Here is a 27,763-nt window from a genome sequence, read left to right as displayed (position 1 = left end):
AGCTGTCAGTTCAATTCATGGCAAATAGTCCTTTCGGTCTGGGAGGAAAGGCACATGGGCTGGATGTGCTCTTGCTTTACCTAGAAGCAGTCTTTCTCTCTTTTGGAAGTGAAATGAAAACAAAAATACCAGCTATTCAGGTATATTGAAGGAATGAATAGAGGGAAACAGGTCTGCTTCTTTACCAACACCAATTTCTAAGTTACAGGATTTCCTGTGGGAGGTGTGTGTGTGTGTGTGTAGGAGATGCTAGTTCTCTTACATTTGCCTGGTTATTAGTATCTGGAAAAGATTTTACCTATCCATCTACTTTTAATTACTTTTTTTTCCAGCAAAATCCTGTGTGCGTGTGTGTGTGTGTGTGTGTGTGTGTGTGTGTGTGCACGTGCACTGTCCTCTCTAGGTGAGTTCTAGTGGAGACGGTGCATAGAGAATTAGATATCTAACCCAATGAGACATCCTAAGCCACAGAGTCAGGCTGTAGGATGAAAAAGGCAGTCTTATGAGAGTGGATCCTTTCTGAGACCATAGCAGGGAGAAAAAAAAAAAAATCCCCCATGGTGCTCTGTCCTAAGTTGATTCAATGTCATATAAATCATGATTTGTGTGCCTAGGTAAAGATGCTAACCTCTGTCAGAAATAGTATTGCTGGCTATTTTTTTACTGTGTTGGAGGAAGCGGATAGATGTTTCTGGAACATCAGATATTCCCGTTTTACAGGCAGGGAGAAGCTATATAATCATCAAGATCAGCTAGCTGCACTGCTTTGGTTTCTGGGGAGCCAATATTTTGTGAGAAAGACCCAGTCGAGTGATAACACCTAAATTAGTTCACCAAGATTTATGCTGATGCCCGATTTCCAAATGCCAAGTCATCTCAAATATCCAATCTACAGATATTAACAGCGGCGTTTTCATAATCAAATGCCAAAGTGATTTAGCAAGATAAAGGACGAGAGCCTAATGGGGCCTGGAGATACAGTAATAAGGTTTAGAGAGAAAATTCAAGGCCCCAGAGACCAGGAAAATGCATTACCCTGGCACATGCAGATATTTCTAGGAGTTATGATTGGTGTGGCTCTTAGTCTCAACTCGAGGCAGCAAATCCCTGCCTGGCAGCCAATCTGTGTCTGGCACGCTTGGTCTTGTAACCTGTGCTGTGGACACCCAACCTGATATTTCACTCTGTCTGTCCATGGCTTCTGGTCTTGGCCCTCTGGTTCTAGTTGACAAGAGGAACAAAGTGGAAGCTTCCTGCTGTGGCCCTGCCCCTGCCCTGTGCCTCCTGGGCGGTGCCAGATGGTACTGGGGCAGCTCTCACCCCACGAATCCTTTCCCCCCACAACGCTTCTGTGACGGCGCCCTGCCATTTGACGTCAGCCGGCCAGGGAGGTGCAGACAGGGTCCCCCTCCAAGTGAACAGGCCGGATTGCATCGTTAAGGATTGACAGGAAAAGCAACGATTCTTGGAAAGGCCAAGACCCACAGCAAACTCCGTGGCAAGCGGCACAGCACTCAGTCTCACCACCTACCTTCCGGATGGTCGGGAACTTGCCATCATAACGATAAAACCACCCAAAGGCTATGAGAACACAGAGAACAAGGAGATGAGACGCGGTTCAGCTCAGCCGGAGCATCCGCAGGCAGCAGCCCGGAGTTGGCATCTCAGGGAACGCGGGGCGCTGTGAGCTGACAAGTGGCACTGGCAACCCCCACGGCCAAGCGGCGCCCGAGCGCTGACCCTCTGCCCCCCTGGCTTCAGTGGGGTACCACGGTGGGCCCCGCGCTGCCTGCGAGAGGCCCTGGTTCCCTAGCAGGCCCCACCAACTGCTTCTCCCCGGGGGGCACTGGCTTCAGAAGCCGGTGCCAGAAAATCGGAGACCGCCCTTGCGGGAGGGTGAGCTTTTTCCAAGCCACAGCTGCAGCCTGCTAACTAACGCAGGGCCCTGCCGGAAGAGAATGGGGCCTCTCCTGCCTGCTGTCTCATCCTTCTGTCCAAGGAATGGCCCCAGACAAAAGAAAGCCTGGGGTTGTGCCTGGAACGGCTGTCACGCAGAACAAAGCTGCCTTGTGTCACAGTGCGGGCCACGTGCCCCACTTTCGATGTTGAGGGAAGCAGCGATGACCGGGGTTGGCTCTGGGAAAGGCAGCGCAGGTGGCAGTGGGCAGATCTGCCCCCCAGAAAAGCAGATCCCTACTAAGGCCAGATCACCAGGGCGCCTGCCCCTTGCTTTCCCCAGGCAACAGCATGACAGGGAAACCCCTTGAACCTCAAACTCCCTGGGCCGGCAGTGATCCCTTAGAGAATCACCCACCCTGACCAGCCTGAGTTCTAGAACAGGATCTCGAACACCTTCTGCTGGACCAAGTACTACACACTTCCTTGCTGGATCTGGGGATACCTAGGGAGTCCGGGGGAGAGGCCAGAGCAGCAAAGGAAGGACCTGGGCTCCGGCAGGACAATCCTTAAATATCTGAACTGCGGCCTCAGCAGTTCTGGTGCGCATCAGCGGACGTTTCAGCTCGGCCCCGGTCCTGTCTGGAGGTGTTGCATGCAGTTCTTGGGCTAAGCTGGGCTCGCATGGGCTGCGCACGGTGCCCTGGTGGCCGTCGCGCAGGCCGCCCAGAGCCGGGGGTCCCCAGAGCCGGGTGTCTGCAGGGCCAGCAGGAGGCGGTGCGCAGGGGAGCAGAGCAGCGGGCCGGGAGCAAGCAAAGCGGGGGCAAACCTGCTCTCCCTGCTCCTCCGTGCCTCCATCTGGGTCGTCTGCTGGCTCAAGCTCGGGCTCCACTCCCTGATCGGCTACCCAGGAAAAGAGAGGAGGCTGGTGAACCGACAGGCACTCAGGAGACAGGGAGGCCAGTGATGCGTCCCCTGAGGACCTCTAGCCGGCTCCCTCTCTGGAAACTGTGAGGTCAGGGACAGGATCGAGGCTCAGGTGTCCCAAGCAAGACGGCCTGGCTCTGCGATGGTGCACGCAGGGCTTGCAACCCCGGGAGCTTTAGTTCCTGTCTTTAAGATGGGGATGGGACGCCTGGGTGGCTCAGTGTTGAGCATCCATCTGCCTTCAGCTCAGGTGGTGATCCCAGGATCTGGGATCGAGTCCCACATCAGGCTCCCCGCAGGGAGCCTGCTTCTACCTCTGCCTGTGTCTCTGCCTCTCTCTGTCTCTCATGAATAAATAAACAAAATCTTAAAAAAAAAAAAAAAAAAAAAAAAAAACCAGGGGCCTTGGATCAGACAGGCAAGTGAGGAGCTTTTTGCAGGGCATTCAGTTGACACTTGGGATGTGAGGGACAGAGGATGGGACTATCTGAGTCTTATACGCGAGTGGTGCTTACAGTGGAAGAACAGACCCTACTGGTTGCTCCCTCCCGCCTTGGGAACTCTGGGTCCCCGGGGGGATGTTGGAGCTACGTAGGCAGGTTGGAGACCCCAAGGAGGTGAGGAGATTCCAAAGGGTAGAGGAGAGACGTGAATTCTGACATCACGTGGAGAATGGCAAAGCATCCATTCCAGTGATTTCCAACCCGGACTTTGGCCTCCCTAGGACTGTGGAAGGTAGTGCAGGGCTCTGCTGTGAGCTGCTTATTCATATTTCAGATATTAATTAGAAGGACTTGCCCATTCATCTATGAAAAGGCTGTAAGTTCCTTTGCTTTCAGCTCAATTTGTGTTTACTCAACAGTGGAACACTGATGCTTTCTTGCAAACAAGAATGACTCCTTAATACAACAATAGGAAGACAAATGATTACTGAATGGTTTGATAGGAAAAAAATCTCAACTTCTAAACCCTGGGGTCTGTTGGGGGCAGAGGCTAATTGACGGGGTCCTTGATGGAGAGAAAAGCCTAGAAATATCTTATTTAAACCTCTTCATCTCCCAAAGCTCCTTTCAACTTTGGGATCCTTAATCCCTCTCCCTCACTGCTTTGAGTAAAGAGAGCTCTTCTGGGGCCTCTGTGACAATCTGTCCTGGGTCAGCAGAATGTTGGGGTTCTGCTGGGTTGGCCATGGGGAGGCAGGCATTGCCCCTGGGACAGTGATGGTGAGAGGAGCAGCCAGTTCCATGCACATCGTTAGGATGAGGGATTTCCTTTTTCAGGCCAAGAGATGCTCCACACTCTTTCCTGTCTGCTCAAAAACGTGTGCCCCTGCCTCTCACGGGCACAAAGCCCTGAGTCAGGTATAACCTATTGGCTAACTGGGCCCCAGAGCTAAAGAGTGGCCAGGGAGGAGCCAGCAGTGGCCTGGTCCCTGGTGGCCCAGCACAACATGGACTGTTCCAGCCTCCCAGGGATGGGGAGAGAGGCAAGAATGGAGCTGGCTCGGAGGCCTTCTTGCATCTCCTGACTTATTTCTCAACAAGATGGAATTGCCAGTGCATATGGGGGATGGATGGGAGCAGCAGCTGCCCCAGCTCAGGCAGACAGGCTTGGGGCATTAATCCCATGCTTTGCACATTCCTCAGAAAACATTTATATCTTCAAGCAAAGGGAAAGTTCTTGCTCCTTTATTCAAGAAGATTGATTTGGTTTAAAAGCACTAAATAAATAGCTAGCTAGAGAAAGGGTTTTTATTTTTTATAGTTCCTGAGAGGGTGTGTTTGCTCTGAAGCCAAGACCCAACTTCTAGAAAGGTACTAAATTGGCTAGGATTACTTTCATGAGAAGCAATTAAAATCGATTTCTCTCCTTCTGAAGCTCCTCTTTCACTCATAAGAGCAAATTAGCTCCCTGTCTAAAACAGATTATTCACCAGGAATTTAGCTCTGGCCACATCCTCAACTAATACCAAATGTCAGGGAGGAGGCTGATGAGAGCTCGCTTTGTCCTTCTGAGAGGACCCTGAGATGACACCATACCCTGCTGCCAGGAAGGAATGTGCTGGCAGGTATCTGCCTCGCCCCAGGGAGGGTGAAATGGGACCACCCAGATGCCCTGTCCAACCTCTTCATTGACCCAAGTGGACTGTGTTGGCAAGATGACGTCCCTCTAGGGCTCAGGTATGATCCAAAGTTGGGGCCAGAGTTGTCCAGACCCCATCACAAGATGCCAAATGGCTGTGACACAGGAGAGATGGGGAATCTTGGTTCTTAAGTATATAGATTCACCCCATATCTACAGGTTCCCAGGTCAGCTGAGCACAATCAGCCGCAGTAGAACTGGCCCTTTGTCATGTAAAGTGAGAGTAAGGCTCAATCTGGAATCCTGGACTCCTGATTACTATGGCCCCCAAGCTACCTTACTTGGCTTCCTACCACCAGCCGACTGGAGAAGCATGAAGACTGAGCCCCCACTTTGCTCTGGTGGTGTGAGCTGCCCCTTGAAAAGACATCCTGCCAGTTGGGGTTGAGAGCAGGTGGACAGGGGAACAGGTGGTGGAGGCCTGGCCTGAAATTGGAGGTAAGAACCCAGGATAGATGAAGAAAGGAGGGGTGAAGGGCAGAGGGAGCTGAGGCCCCAGGATGGCCACAGTTTGGGTCTCAGAGGGGTCTCAGTCCTCTTCCTGACTCCATCCCTGAAGGGATATGACCATAGCCTACACACAGGGATGCAGGTGGCAGGGGCGCTTCAGGTAAGCTCTCCCCACAGTACGCATCAGCCTTGGACCACCAGAGTTTTCTCCAACATGAGCATTTCCCCTCTTTCTGGCTGCTGTTGCACCCCGCTCTGACTCAGAATCAGGTGGGATGTGGACATGACACCCAGCAAACTGAGATGATGATCCCATGAGCAGCTCACTTTTGCCACAGCTCTCCATTCCCTGGTCAGCAGCGCAAAGGCATGGGGAGAGGTCCACCTACCTAAATCTATGTTGTGGGCGAGAGCCTGGCAGCAGGCCCCCAGGGACAGGGGGGCAGACAGATCCCACCCATCCCAGTGCCCCGGCAGATGGCTGCCCCTCTATGAAGAAGATGCAGCCCAAGGAGCCACAGACTCTTCACCTGGGGAAGTGGTGGTGAGTGGAGGAAGACCAGCATCTCTTTCTACATACTCCTCAAACCCCAGGCCCCAGAAAGAAGCCCCCTCCTGCAGCACATGATACGTACACTTAGGCTTGCGAAGGGGTATTGGGTGCACCTCTGCGGTGATGGTTTTAGGTGAGAGCAGCTGTTCCTTTGAGCCCCAGTCTTCTTCCCACTGCTTCTTAAACTTCTCCTCCTCTTCCACAATCCTGAAATAAGATCCCCATGCCTGTGACTGGGGTCAGGATTTTTACAGGCCCGCCCTCTGTCTCCTGGGAAACCCTAAACAGCCCGGGAAGAGGTCACGTGGCTCTAGCTATGCTGAAGAAAACAAAGTCCCTGGTACTCATCGTCGTAATCTGCATCGAGTGTGAATGTTACCCTGGGAATTACAAGACCACTTTCTAGTTACCCTAACACGATGGGCTTTACTAGAACTATGGAATGGCTACAGATAAAGGTGATCCACCAGGGGACAAGAGGGCCAGGCAAACCGGGCCTGGAGGTGGCCTCTGGCGGGCCACAGTCCCGAGAGCACACTCATGTCTGCACACTGACACGTGTGTGCAGGCATGGGGACCCAGGCACTCACTGCTCCATCTCCTTCCGGTATCTTTCATTCTCCTCTGCTGCCTTCTGGGCAATTTCCTTTTTCCTTCTGAAACACAAATTCATGGCATGTTGGAGTCTATGCAAGAGACATAGAACATCCAAGATGGCATGCTGGAGACTATGCAAGAAAAGTTAACTCTTCCTTGGAGCCAATTCCTGATTTGAGAAAGGTTTAAAATCTTTCTTCCAGGCTCCCATCCAAGGATGCCTGGACCAGATTTGGATGCTGGAGAAACAGGTCCAACAAAATCTGGGCCCCGTGTATGGTTTTGTCTGGCACTGCTGAGTGGAGATTCTGTGATGCCAGGGATGGGAGGCAGATCAACACAGGCCCCACTCTATGTGTCTACCTCCAAACACTTAGATAAAGTGACTGATGACAGGCAGGGCCTGGCTGGAGTGAGGTCCTCCAGGAAGAGGACCCTAGGCCCCATGTAGTCAGGGCTGCTGGCCAAGGCCAGGGCAATGGGCAGAGGTACCACCAGGGCTGGTTCTCCAGGCTCATTCTGTGATGGAGAAAAGAGGTGAAGATCCTGTTCACCTTCCTTTCCCAAATTCCTTTTACACTCTTAGAATGTATCTGGAGTTGACTGTGTGTGTGTGTGTGTGTGTGTGTGTGTGTGTGTGTGAATGGCTCACACCATTTATTCTTTCAGTCCATGATCTTGATCAACTCCAGGAAGAGGGGCCTTATTACCACAGACAGGTATGAATCCCAGCTCAGCCATGTGTGCCTCTGTTCACAAGTGGTTTACCCTCTCTGAGTTAAGACCTCTCAGTCTCCTCACCTGTAAAATGGGTGAATATCATCTATCTTCCAGAGCTATTGTAGGAATTAAGTAAAACGTGAACAAGGCCCTGACACAAGACCAGCCACATGACTGATACTCAACAAATGTTAGCTACTTAGTGCTAATAGCATCCTCATCTTCCATACTCATGGGTTTTGGAAGTCAGGGGCTCTCCTCAGCTGCAGGGAAGAGCTTGGTGGTCCGGCAGCAAGGGATGGCTGCACTGACCACCACTGAACCGATGTGATCTGAAGACAGGCCTCAGGGGGGCAGGATGAATCTGGCCCAGGACTCAGTGGGCAGGGAGGGTCGGGGAGGAGCATCCCGGCTGGCCACACTTACTGTCGCTCCATCTCCTGCTGCTCCTGGAGGATCTTGTTGGACTCCATAGCCAGCCGCTTCTGCATGAGAAGCTCCTGCCGCTGCAGCTCACGCTGCCGTGCCTCCTCCAGCCGCTCCCGGTCTGTCAGGAACAGCTCCCGGCCCTCAGGGAGTGAAAAGAGGCCCCTTACTCAGTCTCCTGGGGAGGAACCTGGGTACCCACTGCCACAGCCCTGGGGACCAAGATGCAGGTTGTCTTCACTGTGGCTCCTGCCGTCTCTGAGCAAGCTTCTCCTGGCTGGGCAGAGATCTCTCCCTCTGCTCTCTCAGAGCTTTAGGAATAGAGACCCTCTGGCCTTTCCCGGGAGTGTGTGGCAGAGATCAGAGGTCTGAATGGCTGGGGCTGGAGGTCAGAGTTTAGGGTCCCCTATCGGGTCATCCTGGACTTACAGCTCCAGCTACAATGGAGATGGTCAGGCTGCGGCTACTCTTCAGCACGTTCACGGCCTGGGGGGACAAGCGGACAGTTGGCTGAAGCCTGACAGATCAGGGCGGTCAAGGTCTCTAGAGAGCACAGATGGTCTCAGACCGCGGCAGGGAGAGAGGGGCACGAGAAGTAGAGGGCAGACGTGAAAACGACCAGTAGCTGAACACCCCACCTCTCACCTCCTTGTGGTCCAGGTTGGAGAAGTCGATGCCATTGACTTCGACAATCTGGTCCCCTGCCTGGTGTAGAAAAGGGAGAAGGTTCAGCGTGTTTGCACTATCTGTAAGCCCACTCATCTGCACGAAGGGCTTCCCCTGGTGGCCAAGGTCAGATGTTGAGCCTTCAAGTGGCTGCACCTCAACTCTTCCTGATGAACACAGCAGTTAGAAAGCTCTGATTGGATCCTCTCAAGGTGCATCCACCTCATGTCTCTTTTATCAGTGGTCAAATATTATACTACTAGAGGTTCATTCCTTTTGCTTAATTTATGACATTTGCTTCAAAAATGTCATAAATCAGCTTGTAGACACAGGAGCCCTTTGGTTTCTCATATAGCTGAGGCTGTTTTGAGCCATGATAATAATTTGTATAACAGCTAACATCCATCAATCACCTACTATGTGCCAGGCACTGTTTGAAGTATATGTATTAATTCGCTTAATGAATTAATCCACACAATGACCCTAAAAGGAAGGCTATGCCCCCATTTTATAGGAGAGGAAACTGAAGCATAGCAACAGGAGGTAACTTGTCCAGAGTAGAGAGTAAGAGCTCTGGCTCTGGCCTCAGACCACCTAGGTTTGAATCCCAGCCCTATTACACTTATTACGTGATCTTATTATCACTTATTACACGATGTGAAAAATCACATACTCTCTCCAAGTCTCAGTTTCTCCATCTGTAAAATGAGGATAATGACACTACCTAATTCTCAGAGTTCTTCCAAATTTTAAAGACTTAGAACAATGTCCGACCCAGGAAACACTCAGTGAACATCAATTCTTTATTATTACTACATTCCCAAGCTCAGGAGCAAAGGCTCTTGGAGCTGGAGAAGACTGTAGAAAGGTCAAATGTGAAGCTTTCCTTGGGGGCGGGTAGGAATCATAGCCAGTGGCTGCTGGGAGAGGGCTGTGTGGGAAGGCCCGTGCCCCTGTCGCTGTGTGATCATCGTCTGACCCCTTACCCCACTGGGGCCGTGCCAGAGTCACTCACCTCTAACCCCACCTCGGCAGACAGGGAGCCAGGCTTCACGTGGCTGATAAAGATGCCGGGTTTCTGGACGGGCCCACTGGAAATGCTGTGGAAGAGATGGGAAATCAGGTGAGGCTCCGCTCATCCCTGCAGCATTGTTCATTGTCAGTGTCCTGTGCTCTCTGCCTGCATGTCCTGTGCTCTGGCCCCTGAGGCTCCAGGTCACCCAGGAGGCTCAGCACCCGTGGTGCTCCATTCTTCACCTGTCCAGCCTCATTTCCCTGTGGCAACCGCCACAAAAAAAATATTTGTAATTCCCACTATCCAATCCCTCACCCAATATATGGCACATGCTGTTTCGTCTCTCTTTCTAGTACTTCCCTATTCATTCCTTAAGACTCAAATGCTATCTCTTCTACAAGGTTCTCACCAAGTTCCTTCGTCTCTCCCAAGCCTCAGCTAGCTGCTCCCTCCTCAGCGCTCCTAAGATACTACACTAAGAATGGCATTTGTGCCATTATTTCCTCCTCTCACACCTGTGGCAGGCATCACTAATCGATCACAGCACTCTTTTCTATCAAATCTAGATACAGCCTTACAGTTCTTTCCAAAGCACAGGTGACCCTGGAACAACACGGGTTAGAACTGCATGGGTCCACTTATATGTGGATTTCTTACAGTATAGCACTGTAAATGTATTTTCTCTTCCTCGTGATTTTCTTTTTTAAGATTTTATTTATTTATTTGAGAGAAAGAGCACAAGCAGTGGGAAGGGCAGCAGGAGAAAGAGAAGCCGGCTCCCCAGCTGAGCAGGGAGCCCAATGCGGGGCTCAATCCCAGAATCCCAGGATCACAATCTGAGCCGAAGGCAGGTGCTTAACTGACTGAGCCGTCCAGGTGCCCCTTCCTTATGATTTTCTTAACAACAGTTTCTTTTTATAATATGTAAAACACAAAAGATGTGTTAAGCAACTGTTTATGTTATCAGTAAGGCTTCCAGTCCACAGTACACTATTAGTGAAATTTGGGGAGAGTCAGAAGTTTATACATGGATTTGGGATGATGCAGGGGGTCAGCGCCCCTGACCCTTGTGTTGTTCAAGGGCCAACCATAGTACTTGAGGCCGCGACCACTAATTGATTAGAAATAGCACAGTACGGGAGATCTATCTGCCATCTCTGACGCAAAACACAACTCCAGCAGAGCGCTTGCCACTCTACGCTGTAGCTCTTCAGCGGCTGGCTTCCACATTCACTGTATTCTATCTTGTAATCTCTTAGGAAGGAGGGACTTTATACCACTTATGCTTGGCAGAAAAGTGTTAAATAAATGTGAGTGGATGGGAATAATTTGAAAAACTTAATAACAGCTGACGTTTAACAGCTGCTCACTACCTACTAGGCACGAAGCTGGTACTTCTGTGATCTCCTCCGTCCTCACAACAACTAGTTTTGTGGGGATCCTAGGCTCAGAGTGGCTAAGCGACTAGTCCAAGGTTCTAGAGCTCATAGGTGCCAGAGCAGGGGCTGGAAACTGCATCTATAACTGTGGCACCTGTGTGCTTAATAAGACCACCCCACGTGGCCTGATGCCTGTTTGCAATTCCCTGGCTGCCACTGAAGGAAGCCCACAAGGTAATAAATGACCAGGGAACCGTAACAGAGATCATCACTCGGACAGGCTCCTTTTGCAGTGACTGAGGCCCACCAAAGGAACGTGGGTCTGCTTTTGGGCTTCAGCTTTGTCATCTGTAAAATGGGCCTGTTAAAACTGTCCCTCTGGCCTTGGAAGGCTGTTGTGAGGCTCAGAAATCAGGCGCCGAGAAGTGTCATCTCTTCAGAAGCAGCAGTGAGAGAGGGGGAGGGGCTTAGGGGTGTACTGGGGTCTCTCAGTCATGAGTGACCCTCAGGGCAGGCCTGCCACCTACCTGCAGCCAAGGCCCCGGGATCCCACCAGGCTGATGAAGACCTTCTTCTCCTTGTTTTCCCGACTGCCGGGGAAGCTCAGGGTACTCCGCCCACCCTGGAGGAAGTATGAGATAAGGGTCACTGGGTGTGCAAGAGGCTCTTGATTTCACAAAGCCCTTTAGAGCAAGCACCGCTATCCCCACATGAGACTGCTCACTGATATATCCCTGGGGGGTATGTCTGCACCAGCTGGACCTGGCTGAGGGCCCAGCACCCTCAGGGACCTTCTGGATGCCCTCGGAGCCTGTCTGAAGCTCCTGAATGCACATCTCTGGGGCAACCCTCCCTTTGGGACTAGCTGCCCTTCCCTGAAGACAACCCCATCCAAACCCCAGCACAGGTGGCCCTGACCCTTACCTCGGATTCTGACACAAACTGATCCACGTACTGCCATTTGAGGGGTTCGTCAGGAGAGCTGGTGGGAAGGGGAAATAGAAGAGCAGTCATTAGAGAGAGATGTGTGAGGAGCCAGGCTCCAAATCCAGATCTGCCCGTCTGGAGCCTCCAGCCACCTCTGGCCCAGAAGCAGTGCTGGCCGGGCTGACGCCAGACCCCACAGCCAATCCCAGGACCCTGAGCCCACAGGGAAGAATCCGCAGAGGAGGGTCCTGCTCACCTCTTCACAGGAATCAGGCCAATGTCTGTGGGAGAAAGGCAAGGCAGTTAGCACGGCTCCTCTGCCCTCCCTTCCTCCCCCAGGAGCCAGGGACCCCGCTGCCTACCCCACCCTAGCCCCCCTCAAGTGCCCCCTGCCCTCTGGCCTCACTCACGTCTCACTTTGATGGACACAGTCTTCTTGGTCCTGATAAGGTTGATGACCTCCTCGTGGGTGCAGGAGGAGATGGAATATCCGTTGATGCGCACGATCTCATCCCCTACCTTGGCCACAGACAGAGGGAATGGGCACCAGGTTGAGGGGGCCTCAGGCAGCTGGGCAGGCTTGCCCCAGATGCTCTGGGCCTGCTCTCCGGGAAGAGGGACGCTGACCACACCTTCCCTCAGAAGAAACCTTGGCATGGACCCTAGTACTTTGTTATAACCAACGCACTCTCCATTAGTCTAAAGGATCCCATGGTAGTGACACTTCCAAGCAGTCTTTCTGACCCATTTTGCAGATGGGAGCACCAACACGGGAGGTGAAAGGCACAGAGAGTGGGCAGCAGAATGGAACTAGAACTCGGGACTCTGTGCCCTCATTTCAGTGCCCCCCTTTTTAAAGATTTTATTTATTTATTCATGAGAGACAGAGAGAGAGAGAGAGAGAGAGAGACACAGGCAGAGGGAGAAGCAGGCTCCCTGTGGGGAGCCCGATGTGGGACTCAATCCCAGGACTCTGGGATCATGACCTGAGCCAAAGGCAGACATTCAACCACTGAGCCACCCGGGTGCCCCTTCAGGGCCCCTTTTGCCCCACTGGGTCACCATCAGGATCTGGAACCCATGCAAAGGACACCCCTTCACCTAGATTCAAGCAGCTCTTCCTTGGCCTTTGCCCCACCCCGCCCCAAGGAGCAAGCTCCCCAGTCTTTGTTAATCACTGTAACGCCGTAAGTGAGTCAGGGCGGGGAACTTCTATGATTCCTGACTCAAGTTCGCATCACTGACACACATGCAGTTTCTTTCTTCCCACCCTGTGGAAGCTCAGTGGACATTTTAACTCAGCCACAGCCCTGGCCTCTGACCCCCATGCTGGGCGAGCAAAGAACAGTGAATAAACACAAGGCTTTGGTGTCAGATGTCCTGGCTTCAAAACCCTGCTTCTATTCTCATTAGCTGAATGGTCTTGGGCAATTCTTTTTTTATTTATTTTTTATTTTTTTTATTACTCAAAAAAAACTTCATTATTTATTTAGGTTTCTGATTCTGTGCTTGTGCCTTCAAGACTTTCACAATGATTTTCTGCTCTTCAATAGGGAAAGCATGCTTGATCCTGTCAACAAACACACAGCACACATGGAACCACCATAACCCCTGCTGCTGTGTTTCTTCATTTTAGACCTTTTAAGAACTCTAGGTACCTGGGCACCCTGATGGTGCACTTGGTTAAGTGTCTGACTCTTGGTTTCAGCTCAGGTCATGATCTCAGGGTCATGAGATCGAGCCCCACATCGGGCTCTGCACCTAGTGAGGACTCTGTCCCTCCCCCTCTGTTCCTTCCCCACGCTCTCTTGCTCTCTTGAATAAATAAATAAATAATCTTAAAAAAAAAGAACTGTAGGTGTCACAGCACAAACTCCTCAAAGCTGGCCTGAGCACATGCCACATGCAGAGTCTGGTGCTTTCCTACTCTTCTTGGTCTAAAGGTAAATGATTCTATTAGCAGGGGTTCAGAGCAGCCTAGTTTTGTTCAAGGCTGTGCTATAGGATGGCCTACAACTGTGTGTCAAATGCTGGATCATTCTGAATGTCTATGGATGCTGTCCCCAGAAGAGGAAAAAGGACCTTGTGCAAGTCTCTTGAACCTTCTGAACCTCAGTTCCTCTCATCTGTAAAATGGGGAAATGTTCTGGTTGCTTCGAGAAGTGCTGGCCTACATGTACATGTAGGCCAGCCAGCACCTGGTATACCATCAGTAATCAATAAATGGTCATTATTGTTATCATTAGTTGGGTCCAAGCCCTAAAGACTCCTGCTCTCTCTGCAGGACATCAGGCCTCATTGGATCAGGAGAGACAGGGGCTCACGGGCCTGCAGGGCCAGCCCTGGATACAGAGCTGTGGTGAGCTCATCCCCTGCTGGATGCTGCTGCAGGTCCCTCCAGGTGCCTTAGCTCTGGGGATCAGTCCCGAAGCTCTTCACTTAATAACTGCAGGGCTAGAGGGACCCTCAGTTATCAGATGAAACTGTGGCCCAGGGAGAAGATGTTATCTAAGGTCACGCAGCCTGAGCTGCAAAACAGGGACTGGATCCTGGGTGCCCCTCTCCAGCTTGAGGCCAGGCCAAGTCAACCGGCAGCTTAACTCACACCACATGTACTGTCCCTTTGGGGACCTGTTGGTACATGTAGGGGACACAACTTGACTCTGTGGGGTCTGGGAGCTGGGCAGGCACGCAGCCTGTGAGGGGTTCATCTAGGCCAACTCCCACCCTCTCAACATCCCTACAGAGTCACCTTTTCGATGTTATCACCTCAATGTTTCCCTTACACACCTCCACACACCCCAGTCCTCTTAGGGGCCTGATGAGAGTGGCAAGGGACTCAAAAAGACACCAGAGAGACGGGCTTGCTAAAGACCTCTCTAGGTTTCTAGGGACATCTCGTGTCAGGAGAGCGGCCAGGCTAGCTCCTTGTACCCACATTTTACAGCAACTCTATTTCTGTTAATCAAATGAGGAAACTGAGAATCAGAGAACAGAATGATTTGCTCAGGGCACCTGGGCGGCTCAGTGGTTGAGCGTCTGCCTGCCTTCGGCTTAGGCTGTGATCCCGGGGTCCTGGGATCGAGTTCCGCATTGGGCTCCCTGCATGGAGCCTGCTTCTCCATCTGCCTATGTCTCTGCCTCTCTCTCTCTCTCTCTTTCATGAATAAAAAAAAAGAGGCAGAGACACAGGCAGAGGGAGGAGCAGGCTCCATGCAGGGAGCCTAATGCGGGACTTGATCCCAGGACCCCGGGATCACAGCCTAAGCCGAAGGCAGGCAGACGCTCAACCACTGAGCCACCCAGGTGCCCCTAAATAAAATCTTAAAAAAAAAACAAAAAAAAACAAAAACAAAAGTCATTTGCTTGAGGTCACCCGGTTGGTAAACAGTGTTGCTGGGATTTGAAGTCAGGTCTCCCCTACAGACAACAAGTTTTGTCTCTTGGGCATCTAGAAGCAGAGAGGGAGGGCACCTGGCCAAGCCTGGCTGCAGTTCCCTACATCCTGTCCTCTCTGGATTCCTGCCACCTGTCACAAGTGACCTCAAGTCCCTCAGGAAAGGCAGAGATTACTCTGTCCATTTTACGGCTAGGACAACCAAGGCACACAGCATCATTCTCTAGCCCGGGACTGCAGAGCATGTGGTACAGTGTAGGCGGCCCTGTGCAGAGCAGAGGGCAAAGCTTCAGACAAGACACACTTGAAAAAAAATCTAAACTATATCCAGTAGGTGGACAAAACAGATCAAATCAGCAGGTCCTTCAGTCTAGCCAGGTTGTGTCTGAACATGTCCCTCCCCTGCCTTCCAGAATCTTCTCCTGTCTGCAGATCTCAGGCATGAGATCTTCCCAGAAACATGAACCTCAGACAGGTGAATGGATGCGGATGTTGTCCCCAAGCTCCTATGAGTGAGGTTCCCTGTGTTGTTCCTAAAAGGAACCTGTTTGGGACCCCAGTCAGAATGATTCCCATACAGCCCCTGGGGCTCAGGCTACCGTATCAGCTTTCCTCTCTCTCGCTCCAGCGTGGAACCGTGCAAAAGGCCCTTTGTGCAAAGGCCACAATGAAATGACGATCTGAGGGACGGGGGCACAAAGGACAGATGAGCCCGGCAGCCCAAGAAAGAGAAGATAATTTATAAGCCTGAGAAACAGGTGGGAGGGTAGACTTCTGAGTTGCATTAAAATGCCCCGATGGCCCCAATAGGCATCGTTGAGAAATGCCTGTCCTAGTAGGAGAGCTCGCCCTGGAAAAAAAGAGGGCCTCTGTCGATGCTGAGAGAGGAGCTCATTATGGTTTTTTTTTTTTTTTTCCTCTGGCTGTGTTTCTGGGCTGGAAAATGTGCCCCACAGGAGAAGAGTAATGAAGTGGCTGAAATTTCAGCCGCCACTGGCGAGCCGTGAGACAGGGATTTAGAACAAAGCAATGTCTGTCCGCTCCCACTTCTTGTACCGTAAGTCTTTGAGCCCCCCAAAGCCCCTGTCTTGGCAGCCTGATAACAAACATGCTGGCAGCTTTGAGGTGGGGGGGCTGGAAGGGTCTCTTCTATCTGGACGCACGAAAACCCAGCTCTGGGCTCCTCCAGCAGGAGCGAGATCTGGAGGTCAGCCCATCTCTGCTCAGGCACAGAGGTGTGGGACCCCGAGGGAGAGGCACCCTGGGGTGCTGAAGACAGATCCCTGGGCCTGGCAGTCCGGAGACCTGGGTTCAGGTCCTGACTCGGCCACTTCCTGGCTGTGACTTTACTCAAGTCTGTTAACTCTGGAAAATGGGGATGATATCATGAGGACCAGTTGTGAGCACGTCACCTGGCACAAGACAGGTGTTCATTAAATCTCCCTCCCTGATTACTTAACGAACACTATGTGCTGGGCACTTTTGTTAGTACTTTAGGATATGAATCCACTGTCTCCTCATGACAACCCGATGAGGTAGGGAATGCTATTATTATCCCCATTTTATAGATGAGAAAACTGAGGCATGGGGTTAAGTAATTTCTTCATAGTCCCATAGCTCATGAGTTGCAAAGCCAGGACAGTCTGGCTCTGGGGTCTATGCTCTCAAACACCACACTACAGTGGGATTTCCTTCTCCCTTCCGGTGAAAGGCTACACGGCCAGAGCTTCAGGTGCCAGGAGGTAACTACGCTCCTCCTTTGGGAAGTGGGGGCGGGGGGGATTGCAGCAGCCAGGTTCCCAGCTTGACTGAAGAAAACAGGCGGCTGCCCGCAGCCTGATTTCTATGGGCCTGAGGAAAATCTGTCAGGATGTGTGGGCCTCTTCCTCCCCCAATGCCTCAGAAAGGCGAGGCGATCCCATTGTGAGGGGATGCAGCAAGGCCGAGGCCCTGACCCCTTGTTCCGCGGGACTCTGCTCACTCACCTGGAGCCCAACGCTGTCAGCCTGACCGCCTTTGATGAGGTGGGAGATGAAGAGCCCGCAGCCAAACTCGAGGCCCCCACGAACACTGAGGCCCAGGCCTTCGGGGTGCAGACGGTCCAGACGCACCTCCTTCAGCTTCCTGCCATGGGAGGAGCCAGTGATGTCCCTCCCCGGTGACCTCTCCCACCCCTGCCTCTATCCTGGTGGCACCATCTGTACCTGGAGCGCCGGGGGGTCAGTTGGTCGTACTCCACCTGGTGCTTCAGCGGGATCAGGGGTCTGATGGCGTCAAATAGTGGCAGGCGGCTAGGCTCATTGATGACCAGCTTCAGGTCTCCCACGAACACGGCCACGTCCATGGTTCTGCAGAGACACGGGGAACACAGGGAGCCTCATCCATGGCCACGGCCTCTGACACCCAAGGATCCCCAGAGGAACTGGTCCCCGGCTGGGTCCTCACCCATTGAGTCCAGGCCTTGGAAGTGGAGAGAACGCTCCTGTAAAGCCCAGAGCCCCTAATTCTGGGCTAGGGGCCTCATGAGAGCTTCACTATTCCACATTTAATGTCACAAGGAAACAGGCCAGGTGGGGATTGTTAACCCAGTCTACAGATGAACTCAAGTCAGGATTCAAACTCAGCTCTGCCTAATTCTAAAGCACAGGATCTTTCCAGCCGGGAAAACTCGTGTGAGATGCTGGTGACCCCTCTCGAACCCTGGTCCCCACTTCTGCGCTACAGGTAAGCTGCCCTCACAGTATCCCTCCCATGACTCCTCACACCTCTCAGACCCTCAGCATCTTCGGCCTGCACTTCTCCAGCTGTCAGCCGGCCTGCTCATGCCTGTCTGATATTTTCTAAATGTATGTCACTCCCCTCCTCTAAACCCTTCAATGGCTCCGCACTGAGTATTTGTGTACGTATTTGCTAAGGCAAGTGCGTGGCATGTCCATGTGATTCCCAGGAGCATTGAGCGTCTGCCCCTCTCCCAGAGCCCCCAGGATGGGAGGGAGAGGTCCTTCCATCTCAGAACATCCAGCCCAGAGTTTCCCGGAGGCAGAGGTACCCGGCTGGTCCACAGGAGCTGGACCCCGCACACTTACTGGTGATACATCCGCAGCACGTCATACAGATAGTCCTTCTCTGCATCATTTTCAATCAGAAAATCCACCTGGAAAACCCAAGGGGAGAATTCTAACCCCAGGCCCAGCACGTCCATAGCAGATGCCAGGGGAGGGGTAGGCCACTGCCATTCCTCAGCATGTCCACAGGGCTGGGGCTGCGAGAGGAGGGCAGTCAGGGTCCTCTGACAGTAACACATCAGCCACATGCAGATCACCCTGATGCCACCAGAGTACTTGTGCACATCCAGATGTGGCCAGGCTGAACCTCTCCCCCGGGTGGATGCATAGTCAGATGCACACGCGTGACCCTCCACTTGACAGCACAGTCCCGAGTGGCAATGCCAGTGTCAGCAACCCGGTCTGGAAGGAGCCCATCGTCTTACCTGATGGTGGCTATAGTGCCGGATAACCGCTTTCAGAAAGGATTTGGGCCACTCGCTCAGATAGCACATCCCACCCTCTGGAAGCACCCTACTGTCCTCCTGTATCACCAATGCCAGGGGCAACTCCACCCCATCCTGTCCTGGCCTAAACTGGGTTGGCCCCGACTTCTGTCCACTAGTCAGCCTCCTGACCACTCCTTCACCTCTCCAGGTCCCTTCTGTCCCCCGCTTCCCCCCCAAGGGGAGAGTCAAGTTACATCATTTCAGGTTTGCTGACGTCAATGGCTGGGACTCCAAGGTCAAGGTCAGGAGCTGTTTCATTAGCACTTCAATCCCAAGGGACCTGGTGGGTAGAGGAGCCCCAAATTCCACTCCCTGGGACAGTGCAGCGTGAATCTCTATACATCATATCCTTGGCTCTCTCTCTTTAGCCTAAGACTGAGTAAGAGGGCAAGAAGGGCCTCAGGCTGGGAGGCGGGTGAGGAGGCTCTGAGCTATGCATGGTCAGGAAATACTCTATAAGAGTGGGCTTGGACTCCCCTTAAATGAAGGCAGCCTTCAGGTGCGAGGAGGCAGGGCAGTCTCGCATGAGTCTATGACCCACTCTTTTGTGACAAGATGGAAGTGAGCTAAGAGGGACAGATCCAGAAGGGCTGTGGCAGATGTGTGCTGAGGAGTGATGGGAAGGTGGTGACCCAGGGCTGAGCTAAGAGGATAAAAGGAAGGCTCTAGACTAGAGCAACTGGAGTGCGTTCATCACTCAGCAGGCACCACTGGGCACTGTGCGCCTCTGCGGGCCGCTGCTGCCGCAGACTACAGCATGCCAGGGGCCCTCCCTGAGTGCCAGGTAGCAAGAGAATGGCACAAAGTGCCCTAGAGCAGGGGCTCCCTGAAGCCAGTCCTTGCACTGCTCCTTGTCGGCTCGTTCAGGTCCTATTGCTTGCTGACTGCCAACCGTGTCTGAGGAGCTTTATGTGAATTATCTTTAACCTTAGAACAAACCTCTGATGTGCGTGGATATTATCATCCCCATCTGATAGATGAGGAAATAAGGGTCAAAAAAGCAGCAGAGCTGAGACTCCAACTTAAGACCGCTGCCTCCAAAACCTTTGCCTTTTTTCTAAGGCACACAGAGTATCTACTTGGTTCTATCCAGATAGAGATTTTTGTATGCATTTGTCTAATACACCAAAACCTTTGCCTTTTTCCTAACCACCACATAGTATCCACTTAGCAGATAGAATTTTTGGATGCACTTGTCTAATACGTATTTACTGAGCACCTACTGTGTGCAAAACACTGTATCTTCTTTTTGTAATTCGATTTAAAAAGCTTTTCCTTTTCAGGGTGTCTGGGTGGCTCAGTCAGTTAAGCATCTGCCTTTGGCTCAGGTCATGATCCCAGGGTCCTGAGATTGAGCCCCCAGTCATCTACCCACCCCCCCACCCCAGCCCCAGTTTGTGCTCTGTCTCTTGTGCTCTCTCAAGCATGCTCTCTCTGAAATAAATAAATAAAATCTTAAAAAGAAAAGCTATTCCTTTTCTTGGATCGCTCTTGGTAGGGGCAAAGAAACTCTAAAGGAGCCCACGATCTGCAAAGATTTTACCACTCAATCCCTCCTTCCCTGCCCACCTTGTGTCAGGTCCCCTCCAACCTGCATCAGCATTCTCTGGCTGATGCTCAACTGGCCCTCTACTACCGGTCTGTATGAGGGGGATTGGGATTCAGGGTCCTTGTCTGGGGCCCTTGAGGCAAAAACTCTGGGTTGAGCCTTGGGCCCTTTCCAGCCTCATTCCCTGGCATTCCTCCCTATGGACTGACCCCTTCAGGACAGCTGCACAGGGGGAGCAAACAACATTCAGCTCATGCAAATACAACTCCACGTGTGCACCCAGCCAAAGAGCGAGAAAGAGAGCAAGAACAAATTAAATAATGCATGTTGTTCCACTCGATGAACATCTGCCCTCCTCAGGCTGTTGTGGGGATTAAATAAGTGAATATAGACAAAGGACTTCAGACGGTGCCCAGGGCTCTCAGATCTCAAGGGTTCTGAAATGTACGCTGCATCTCTTCCTCGGTGCCCCCAGACCCACTCTGCAGCCTTCTCCACCTCTCTTTACCCTCTCGTCTCCCTGCTAATCTGTGTGTGGCCCAGACACAGGCCCGGGAAGAGTGCACAGGGTGAGGCCAACAAGCCCCTTCCTCACCTGGGTCTGTACTTCTCTGTGCTCCATTCTCCTCATCTGTAAAATGGGTATAAACATACCTCCTCCATAGGATTTCATCCTTCTGTGAGGGATTAATCACTGGGGTTTTTTTTTATTATTATTTAAATTAATAATCATTAAGTGCTTGACACAGTGCCTGGCAAATAGTAGTTCTCAGTGTTTGTCAAATAAAACTAAGTGGGAATAAATGAATACAGACTCTATGTTCTCAGCAGCTGGCAGACTGTGGGCCCTCCAAAAATGTTGATGGGATGGGATGAATGGATCCAGCCACACTTCCTCTCAGGCCTTCAGAGCATGCATCCTGGGTAGTACTGGGTTTGCTCTTTTCCTGTTTTATTATTCTTCATCTTTTTAAGACACTTGTGTCCTGCTAGCTAGCTGGTGGCACTTGACTCAGTGCTCAGCACGGCTCACCATGCCCTCCTTCTCTGCTTCTCCTATCTCATTTGCTGTTCCTTCCCCATTTCCTCTCCTCGAAAGGTTGGAGTGCCAGGTTGGAGTGCCCTGGCTCTGTCCTGGGCCTTCTCTTCATTTGCATCATGTCCCTAAGTGACCTCATTGGTCTCCAGGGTTTGAACGATCACTTATCCTTCAAGGATGCACTGAGGCTCCAGGATAGACTTCTTCCCGCCATCTTCAGACTCCCATAGCTACTGGCTCAATGGTTGACCAGGCATCTCAAAACATTCAAAATGGAACTCTTGGTTTCTGCTATCTCCCCTCTTGTCCCCATCAGCACGCTCCTCCCAAAATGTAGACTCCCTCTCAATGCCTCTCTCCACACCCAGAGCCACCCACCGTCAGAGCCTGTCAGATCTATCTTCTCCTGAATTTTCTGGGTCTCACCACTCCTCATGCTAGTCCAAGCCCTCACCTCCTGTCTCCTATCCCCCTTCTGCTCCCGGCCCCCTCAGTCTCCTCTCTACCAGCACTCAGAACAACCCCTTTTAAACGGAAAGCCATCCCCTCATGGCTGCCTTCCCATCGCTGGAGAACAAAACCCAAAGTCCTGACCGTGGCCTACTGAGCCCCCACCACACTCTATTCAATCCATAATTCCTCTCAGAAACACCATCCCACCTGCTGTTCCTAAAGCCAGCAAGCAGACACTTGCCTCAGGTTATTGTTCCCTCTTCTTGGAATGTTCTTTCAAATACATCCCCAAGGCTCCTTCCTTACTTCTTTCTAGATTCAAGGAGACCTTTCTGACGCATCTGGTTGCTCTCTATCCTCTCATCTCAGTTTATTTTTTTTCATAGCATTTATCACTACTTTGCATTATATGATACTTGCATTGGGTTACTTGTTAACTGTCTGTCTTCCTGACTAAGGAGCCAGGGACTCTGTTTTATTGTTCAATGATTAGAGTACTGCTGGGCATAATATTAGGAGCTCAGTCAACGTTTTTGACATGCATGCATGTATGATTAGCAAAACACTGGAAGGCAGAGGCTCTTTCTGACCTCCTCATTTATCCCCTCTTTCTACCCCCAGGTGCCTGGCTGGCCTCGGGCAGGGTAAACCACGGATATCCATAAATGCATGATTGCTAACTAGGCAATAAAGCCCTTTTGGGCAAATGAGTAACCAAATTCCTGAAACCTGCAGGTGCAGTGAGCAGAGGGGCAGCCTCCTTCTTTTGAAAAGCTGGTTCTTTAGGGAAGAGCCTTAGTCTCTGATGCTGCCCTTCCTTCTCCTTGGTATCCTGGCCCAAGGCTGTTGCTGGGAAGGGCATGAAAGTGCTGCCGGATGTCCTGGGGAAACTGCATAAGCCCAGAGGAACAGACTCTCCTCCCCAGCCTGGAGCCTGCTGGCACATCCACCAGGGTGCTCAGCAGGAATCTCCAGGTGGCTGTGGACCAAAGGGTTACTTATAGGTCCAGAGTAGCTGGTCCTTGAATTCCTACTTAGTCCTAATCACCCCCTGAGGTAAGCACTGTGAACCTCATCTCACAGCTGAGGAAACGATAGCCCAGATTAAATGACTTGCCCAAGGTCTCACTGGCAGTGAGTGGCAGGGTTGAGATTGGACCCCGTTCTGCCTAACATCAGATAATAACAACAGCAGACATTCGTTGAGGACTCACTAAACTCCCTCCGTGCATGTAGATCTCCTCCAACACTCACAAGGGCTTTATGAGCTAAATATTATTATTATCCTCATTTAACAAATCAAAGAGGCACAGAGAGGTTAATAACTTGCTCGAGGCCACACAGCACATTCCATGACAATATGCCACTTTTCATGCTACCTCCAACAACTAAAGATTTAGGTCATAAGCCATTCCCAAGGGGTAAATGTGCTCTGCAACACCAAAGGAGGGACAGCTAGAGAGAGCAATGGGCAGGAGCAGTAAATTTCGCCCAGCATGGCTACGTGCCCCCAGCTGTAGCCTCTGCCGCTTTGTCCTCTCTCCCCAGTTCCTAGGTGATCTCCAACCTGGGAGGGGAAGGCTGCTGCTGTCTCGGAAGCAGCAGGGCACAAAGTCCAGCCCAGGGCCTTGCCCAGCCTGGTGTCTGCCCTGCCTGCACACACAGGGACATTAATAGGTAATGACTCCTGTGATGAGGAAGAGCAGAGCAGTGGAAATACAGAGGCCTGAGGCCCGCTGGAGGCTGCAGGGCCTGGAGAAGAAAAACAGTGGCTAACCTCAGGGTGCAGTCAGACACCACGGACCCCAGGGGTAATTCTCCAAAAAGGGGCAAAGACTAGTACCCATAGGGAAAAAGCCAATGAGGACCTGATGTTACCTTCTTTCTGCCCAGGGGCAGGAAACTGAAATTCAAGCCTGAGTCTTGGGGGAGGGGACAGAGGTTGGGTTCCTTCAAAGTGGGTTGCCTGAAACCTACACTCACCAAATGTCCTCAGCAGCTGAAATTTCTCTTCTCGTGTCCCTGTGCAACAGGATGCGCAGGTGAACCCTGTCTCGTGCTCCGGTTGCTACTTGCCAGTCCCCAAACTCCTGCTGAACTTCCAGCCATCTCTCACTCTTAGAAATCCCCAAGGCCTCTTTTTTTAGGAGACTCATGGCAGTAGAGCTTCCCCTTTTGTACTCCACCAAACCTCGACCCCCACACTCAGCACCCAGCCATAGCGTAGGGTCCCTCTGTCACCTGTGCAGCCAGCAATTCCAGGGCACAGAGGAGGTCTGGCACAGAGTGGGTACTCAAAATACACTTACTAGATGAATGACTGCCCCCTGGCACTTAGCTCCCGTGGCCCACACATTGGCTGGCTACTCTGGCTCCCCTGGGCCTCTCTCTGTGGGGAGAGAAGGGTTAAGCACCCGGACCTTGCCTACCAGAGCTCGGCTTCCTCAGGCCTCAGAAGAGGTTTGGCTTGGTCTAAAGACACTGCCCCTCTGGGCTCTGTGAGGGCCTCAGGGCACACAGTTGTCTCAGGTAGGGCCTGTGGGTAGCTCTAGACACCCCTGGCTTCACCCTTGAGCTCTGAAGCATTCTGAGTCCTGGTGGGGAGGTCCACTGGGGTTACTGCCAGTGGTCCTCTCTCACTTCAGGGCCTCAGTAGCTCCTGCACAGCTCTGGAAACAGTTCTGGAAATGCCCTGGGTGAAATCCAGTAGCTTTCAGTGAGAGCCTCTGAGAATCCTGGACCATCCCTGAGGTCTCCTATTGGGACACACCAGGGGAGCTGTAGCTCTCTGAAGACTCTGGCTGACTCTCTGTACTTCCTTCTTTCCTCCCACTGCCCCCTGGTCAGCACCAGTTCCTCACCTGCTTCTCAGGCCCTAAGAAATGCCCTGAAATGGGGAGGGGGCTCCCTAAAGTGCTTCTAGCTCGTTTTCTGGGGTCAAAGGACAGAGAGAGAGGACCACTTTCCCTTCCGACCAATCCCCACCTCTCAGACACTGTCCCATATCCTCTGCATATGCTCCAACAGCCCTGAGCTTGGGGCACTAGGAGCTGGGATTTGCCCACTACGGGGCATTTCAGAGAAGCTTCCTGTCTCAGGCCAAGCTGGAAGGAATTCCAACACCAGAGAAGCCCCAGCCCTCGGAAGCGCAAGGAGAAAGAATACTTTTTGGAGATCGGTTCACGGGTTCCTACACCTGGAGTCCTCCTGCCCCCTCCCTTATTTTACTGGGGATCCCTGCTGGAAACCAAACCACCCACAGGGGTCCCAGTCCATCCACAGCCCTGAGGCCGGGCTAGAAAAGGGAGGGTAGCGCGGGGCACGTCCATCCCCCCACCGCCCAGCCAGGACTCCGGGGTCCTGAACGCTTTAGGGGCCCCTCGCAGCTCTGACCTTGTGCCGGAATTCTCGAGCCACCTTCCGGTCCATGGCTGGGCCAGGCGGAGCCGCGTCGCCCGCACAACTCGCTCCTTCGGGTGCCCGGAGGCCCCAAGCCGGCAGGAGCCGCAGCGGAGATCCGCGGGCCCGGGAGCGGGGGGGCGGGGCCTGGCGCGGTGGGCGGGGCCTGGGCGGGGCCTGGGCGGGGCTGCTGGGACGCCCGGGACACCTGTCCTGAAGCTTGTCGCCTCCCACCGACACCCCGAGCGAAGGGTCTGGAGTGCGTGGGTGTGTGTGGTGGTGGCGGCGGCGGTGGCCGGACTCGAGGCCCGCGCTCCCCTCGGACGGGTCTCCAAACACAAGCAGTTGGGGGACAGGATCTCGGGAAACGTGGGGAGGAGGCTTGGGACTTTTTTGTAGGAGGAGGTCCTGAGACTCTCACAAGGGTGGGTAGGGATAATCCCTGGATCCGCAGATAGCGGGCCATTGGCTCGGCCCCTGAGGCTTTCACCCCCTGCCGGGCATCCCTCTCTCAGCCGACCTACCCTCTATAATGGCCTTCTCCAGGCTAATTCCCCGGAGGAGGAAATCTTTGATCTGCGAATTCCTTGGGGCCGGGTCTAAAGCGCTCACAGAGGCCTGAATCAGTGAGGGTAGCAGTATCCCTCCGGAACTGACTTCCCCTCCCACATGCCTAGCCCCACCCCACTCCACACACACACACACACACACACACACACACACACACTCACTGAGGCATGGAAGGGCCTGGCAGTGACATCTTGATTTACTGCTGACCTTTACCCAGGGCTCAGATCCCATCTGGTTCATTTGAGTCAATTCATCCAGTTTGTTCAACTCCTAGGTCTAGTGCTGGAGTGTAAAGACAGTGATGAACCAAGTCGGGGACAGACTGAGAGGAAAGAGGGGGTCAAGAAAGGGGCGTATGGGAGAGAGTGGGGATCTTTGATCAGGGGGCTTGTGCCTGGATTTAACCCCGGGGGGGGGGGGTGTTTGCACCATGTCAGGGGGCAGGGGACAGGGAGATGGACAGCAACCCAAAATAGTGAACCACTTACAACTGTAACTTCAGGGACACCTAAAACCCTCCTGTTTTTCATCTTATCTCTAGTATCTGAAGTTTTGCCAACAGACTTATTTTTATTGGGACTAAATTGTCACCTAGTTTAGGATGTAAATCCTTCCTGGAGAAAAACCTTGAAATATTATCCATGTCCTCACCTTAGTATTAACTAGTTAAGTCAGAGATAAAAGGGGAAGACTTGTGGGATTTTCAAAGGTCCAGGAAAGACACTCAAAATATGTTCCCCTCCAACTTCCTTTGTTGATGTTCTGCGTCTCTTAACTAAGTCGTGTGGCTGTTATTTCATAGTTGGAATCCAGGCAGAGTGGCAAATGGCCTTTCAAAGGGGGATGCAATCCATGGGCCACTTCAATCGTTTTCCATGACCACCACCCTCATAGACTCTCTCCTTCTTTAAATGCTTCCCCTCTTGGTTGTGGGGACTGAGTCAGAGCTTTCCTCTCCTATGAATGTTCCTTTTCAAGCTTCCTCTGCCCTCACCTGTTCTCTAACCAGGGCTTGTTACGTTTCCATCCTTAGCTCCCTCCCCTTCCTCTCATCTATGCCCATGGCTTCAAATACTCTGTGAGGGGCTGTATGCTTTATTTATCACTATATTCCCAGAACACTGTGTGGTAAGAAATAGATGCTCAATAAATTTGTTGAGTGGATGAATGAATGGATGAATGAATGCATCCCAAGTCTATATCCCTGCCTAGGGGTCTCCTGGGACCACCGCCATCACCACTACCACCATCATCATCATCACCTGCAAGACTTGCATCTGGTTGGTGTTCCAATAACTTATTGGCCAAGAGAATGCTGCACAGGTTCCCAAGGCTCCTAATCCCACAGTTCTAGCATTAGCATTAACATTCCTCCTGGACAGGGAGTATATCTTGTTCACAAAATTAAATCGGTGTTTTGTTTTTTCATTTGTTTTTGGTTATTTTTTCATTTTGTTGTTGCTGTTGTTGTTAAAGTCTGGTCTCGAGGGGAGCGGTAATATGGAAGTGTGACGCACTTCTATCATCAGTCAATATTTTCTCAGCTGGGGCCTGAACTAGTGCTGGACATAAAGAGGACTAAGTCACTATCCGTTCCCTAGAGGTGCTCAAAACTGGAGGTAGAGTAGGGACTTGGAGCCCCAGGAAGCTGTAGTAGTGAGTGGTGGGAGCACAGGCCCGGATTCTGCGGGCTTGAGCTTTGGTTCTGCCACTGACAACTGCCCACTGAGTGGCAGGCCCCGGGGCCTCTGTGAAAGGAGAGTGGAAGACCAGACTTCCACAAGCATCGTGGGTGTCCAACGGAAGGGCCTTCAGAGACCCAGGTTTCTAAGATGGGGATCTTTGAGGAGTAAGGGATGCTGCGGGGTGCACTGGCTACCTCCTTGCTCCCCCGGGGTACTTGGAGCCCACTGATCTGAATGCGGCCCCCTCTGGGGAGGGGCAGCCACAGGCGGAGCCGGGCAGCTGGGCATCCAGTCGCTCCAGCTCGGGGAGGAGCCAAGCGCCTGGGAGGCGGGGCGGAGGCCCGGGGCCAGAGAGCGAGCCGAGGCGCCGAGCGGAGGGTGACCCGGCCTTTGCAGGCGAGGGACTCGGCCGGCCGTGCG

The 27,763-nt window shown here is 52.4% G+C and overlaps 1 protein-coding gene and 1 pseudogene across 4 annotated transcripts in view; both read right to left on the bottom strand.

Annotated features, from left to right (window-relative positions):
• Window positions 1–25,235, bottom strand: part of USH1C (USH1 protein network component harmonin) — a 45,412-nt gene extending 20,177 nt beyond the window's left edge. Inside the window, exons 1-15 of one of the 4 annotated variants that reach the window (XM_077866299.1) lie at window positions 25,083–25,235; window positions 18,182–18,249; window positions 17,300–17,443; window positions 17,081–17,219; window positions 12,109–12,217; window positions 11,955–11,979; window positions 11,696–11,753; window positions 11,299–11,393; window positions 9,393–9,477; window positions 8,357–8,416; window positions 8,141–8,197; window positions 7,712–7,854; window positions 6,559–6,624; window positions 6,051–6,175; window positions 2,726–2,799 (exon numbers count right to left, since the gene is read on the bottom strand). In XM_077866299.1, coding sequence (XP_077722425.1) covers window positions 2,726–2,799; window positions 6,051–6,175; window positions 6,559–6,624; window positions 7,712–7,854; window positions 8,141–8,197; window positions 8,357–8,416; window positions 9,393–9,477; window positions 11,299–11,393; window positions 11,696–11,753; window positions 11,955–11,979; window positions 12,109–12,217; window positions 17,081–17,219; window positions 17,300–17,443; window positions 18,182–18,249; window positions 25,083–25,118 — 1,284 coding nt within the window. In that variant the 5' untranslated portion in view covers window positions 25,119–25,235. Of the gene's footprint in view, window positions 1–1,531; window positions 1,582–2,725; window positions 2,800–6,050; window positions 6,176–6,558; window positions 6,625–7,711; window positions 7,855–8,140; window positions 8,198–8,356; window positions 8,417–9,392; window positions 9,478–11,298; window positions 11,394–11,695; window positions 11,754–11,954; window positions 11,980–12,108; window positions 12,218–17,080; window positions 17,220–17,299; window positions 17,444–18,181; window positions 18,250–25,082 lie in introns of all 4 variants that reach the window. The other 3 variants (XM_077866302.1, XM_077866301.1, XM_077866300.1) reach the window with 3 other exon arrangements.
• Window positions 13,184–13,737, bottom strand: LOC144295255 (large ribosomal subunit protein eL34-like; annotated as a pseudogene).
• Window positions 25,236–27,763: the final 2,528 nt, after the last annotated feature.

Source organism: Canis aureus, chromosome 23 (genome assembly GCF_053574225.1).
Source record: "Canis aureus isolate CA01 chromosome 23, VMU_Caureus_v.1.0, whole genome shotgun sequence".
Taxonomy (NCBI): Eukaryota; Metazoa; Chordata; class Mammalia; order Carnivora; family Canidae; genus Canis; species Canis aureus.
Note: the sequence above shows the minus strand (reverse complement) of the source record. Positions and strands in the feature narration are given on the sequence as shown.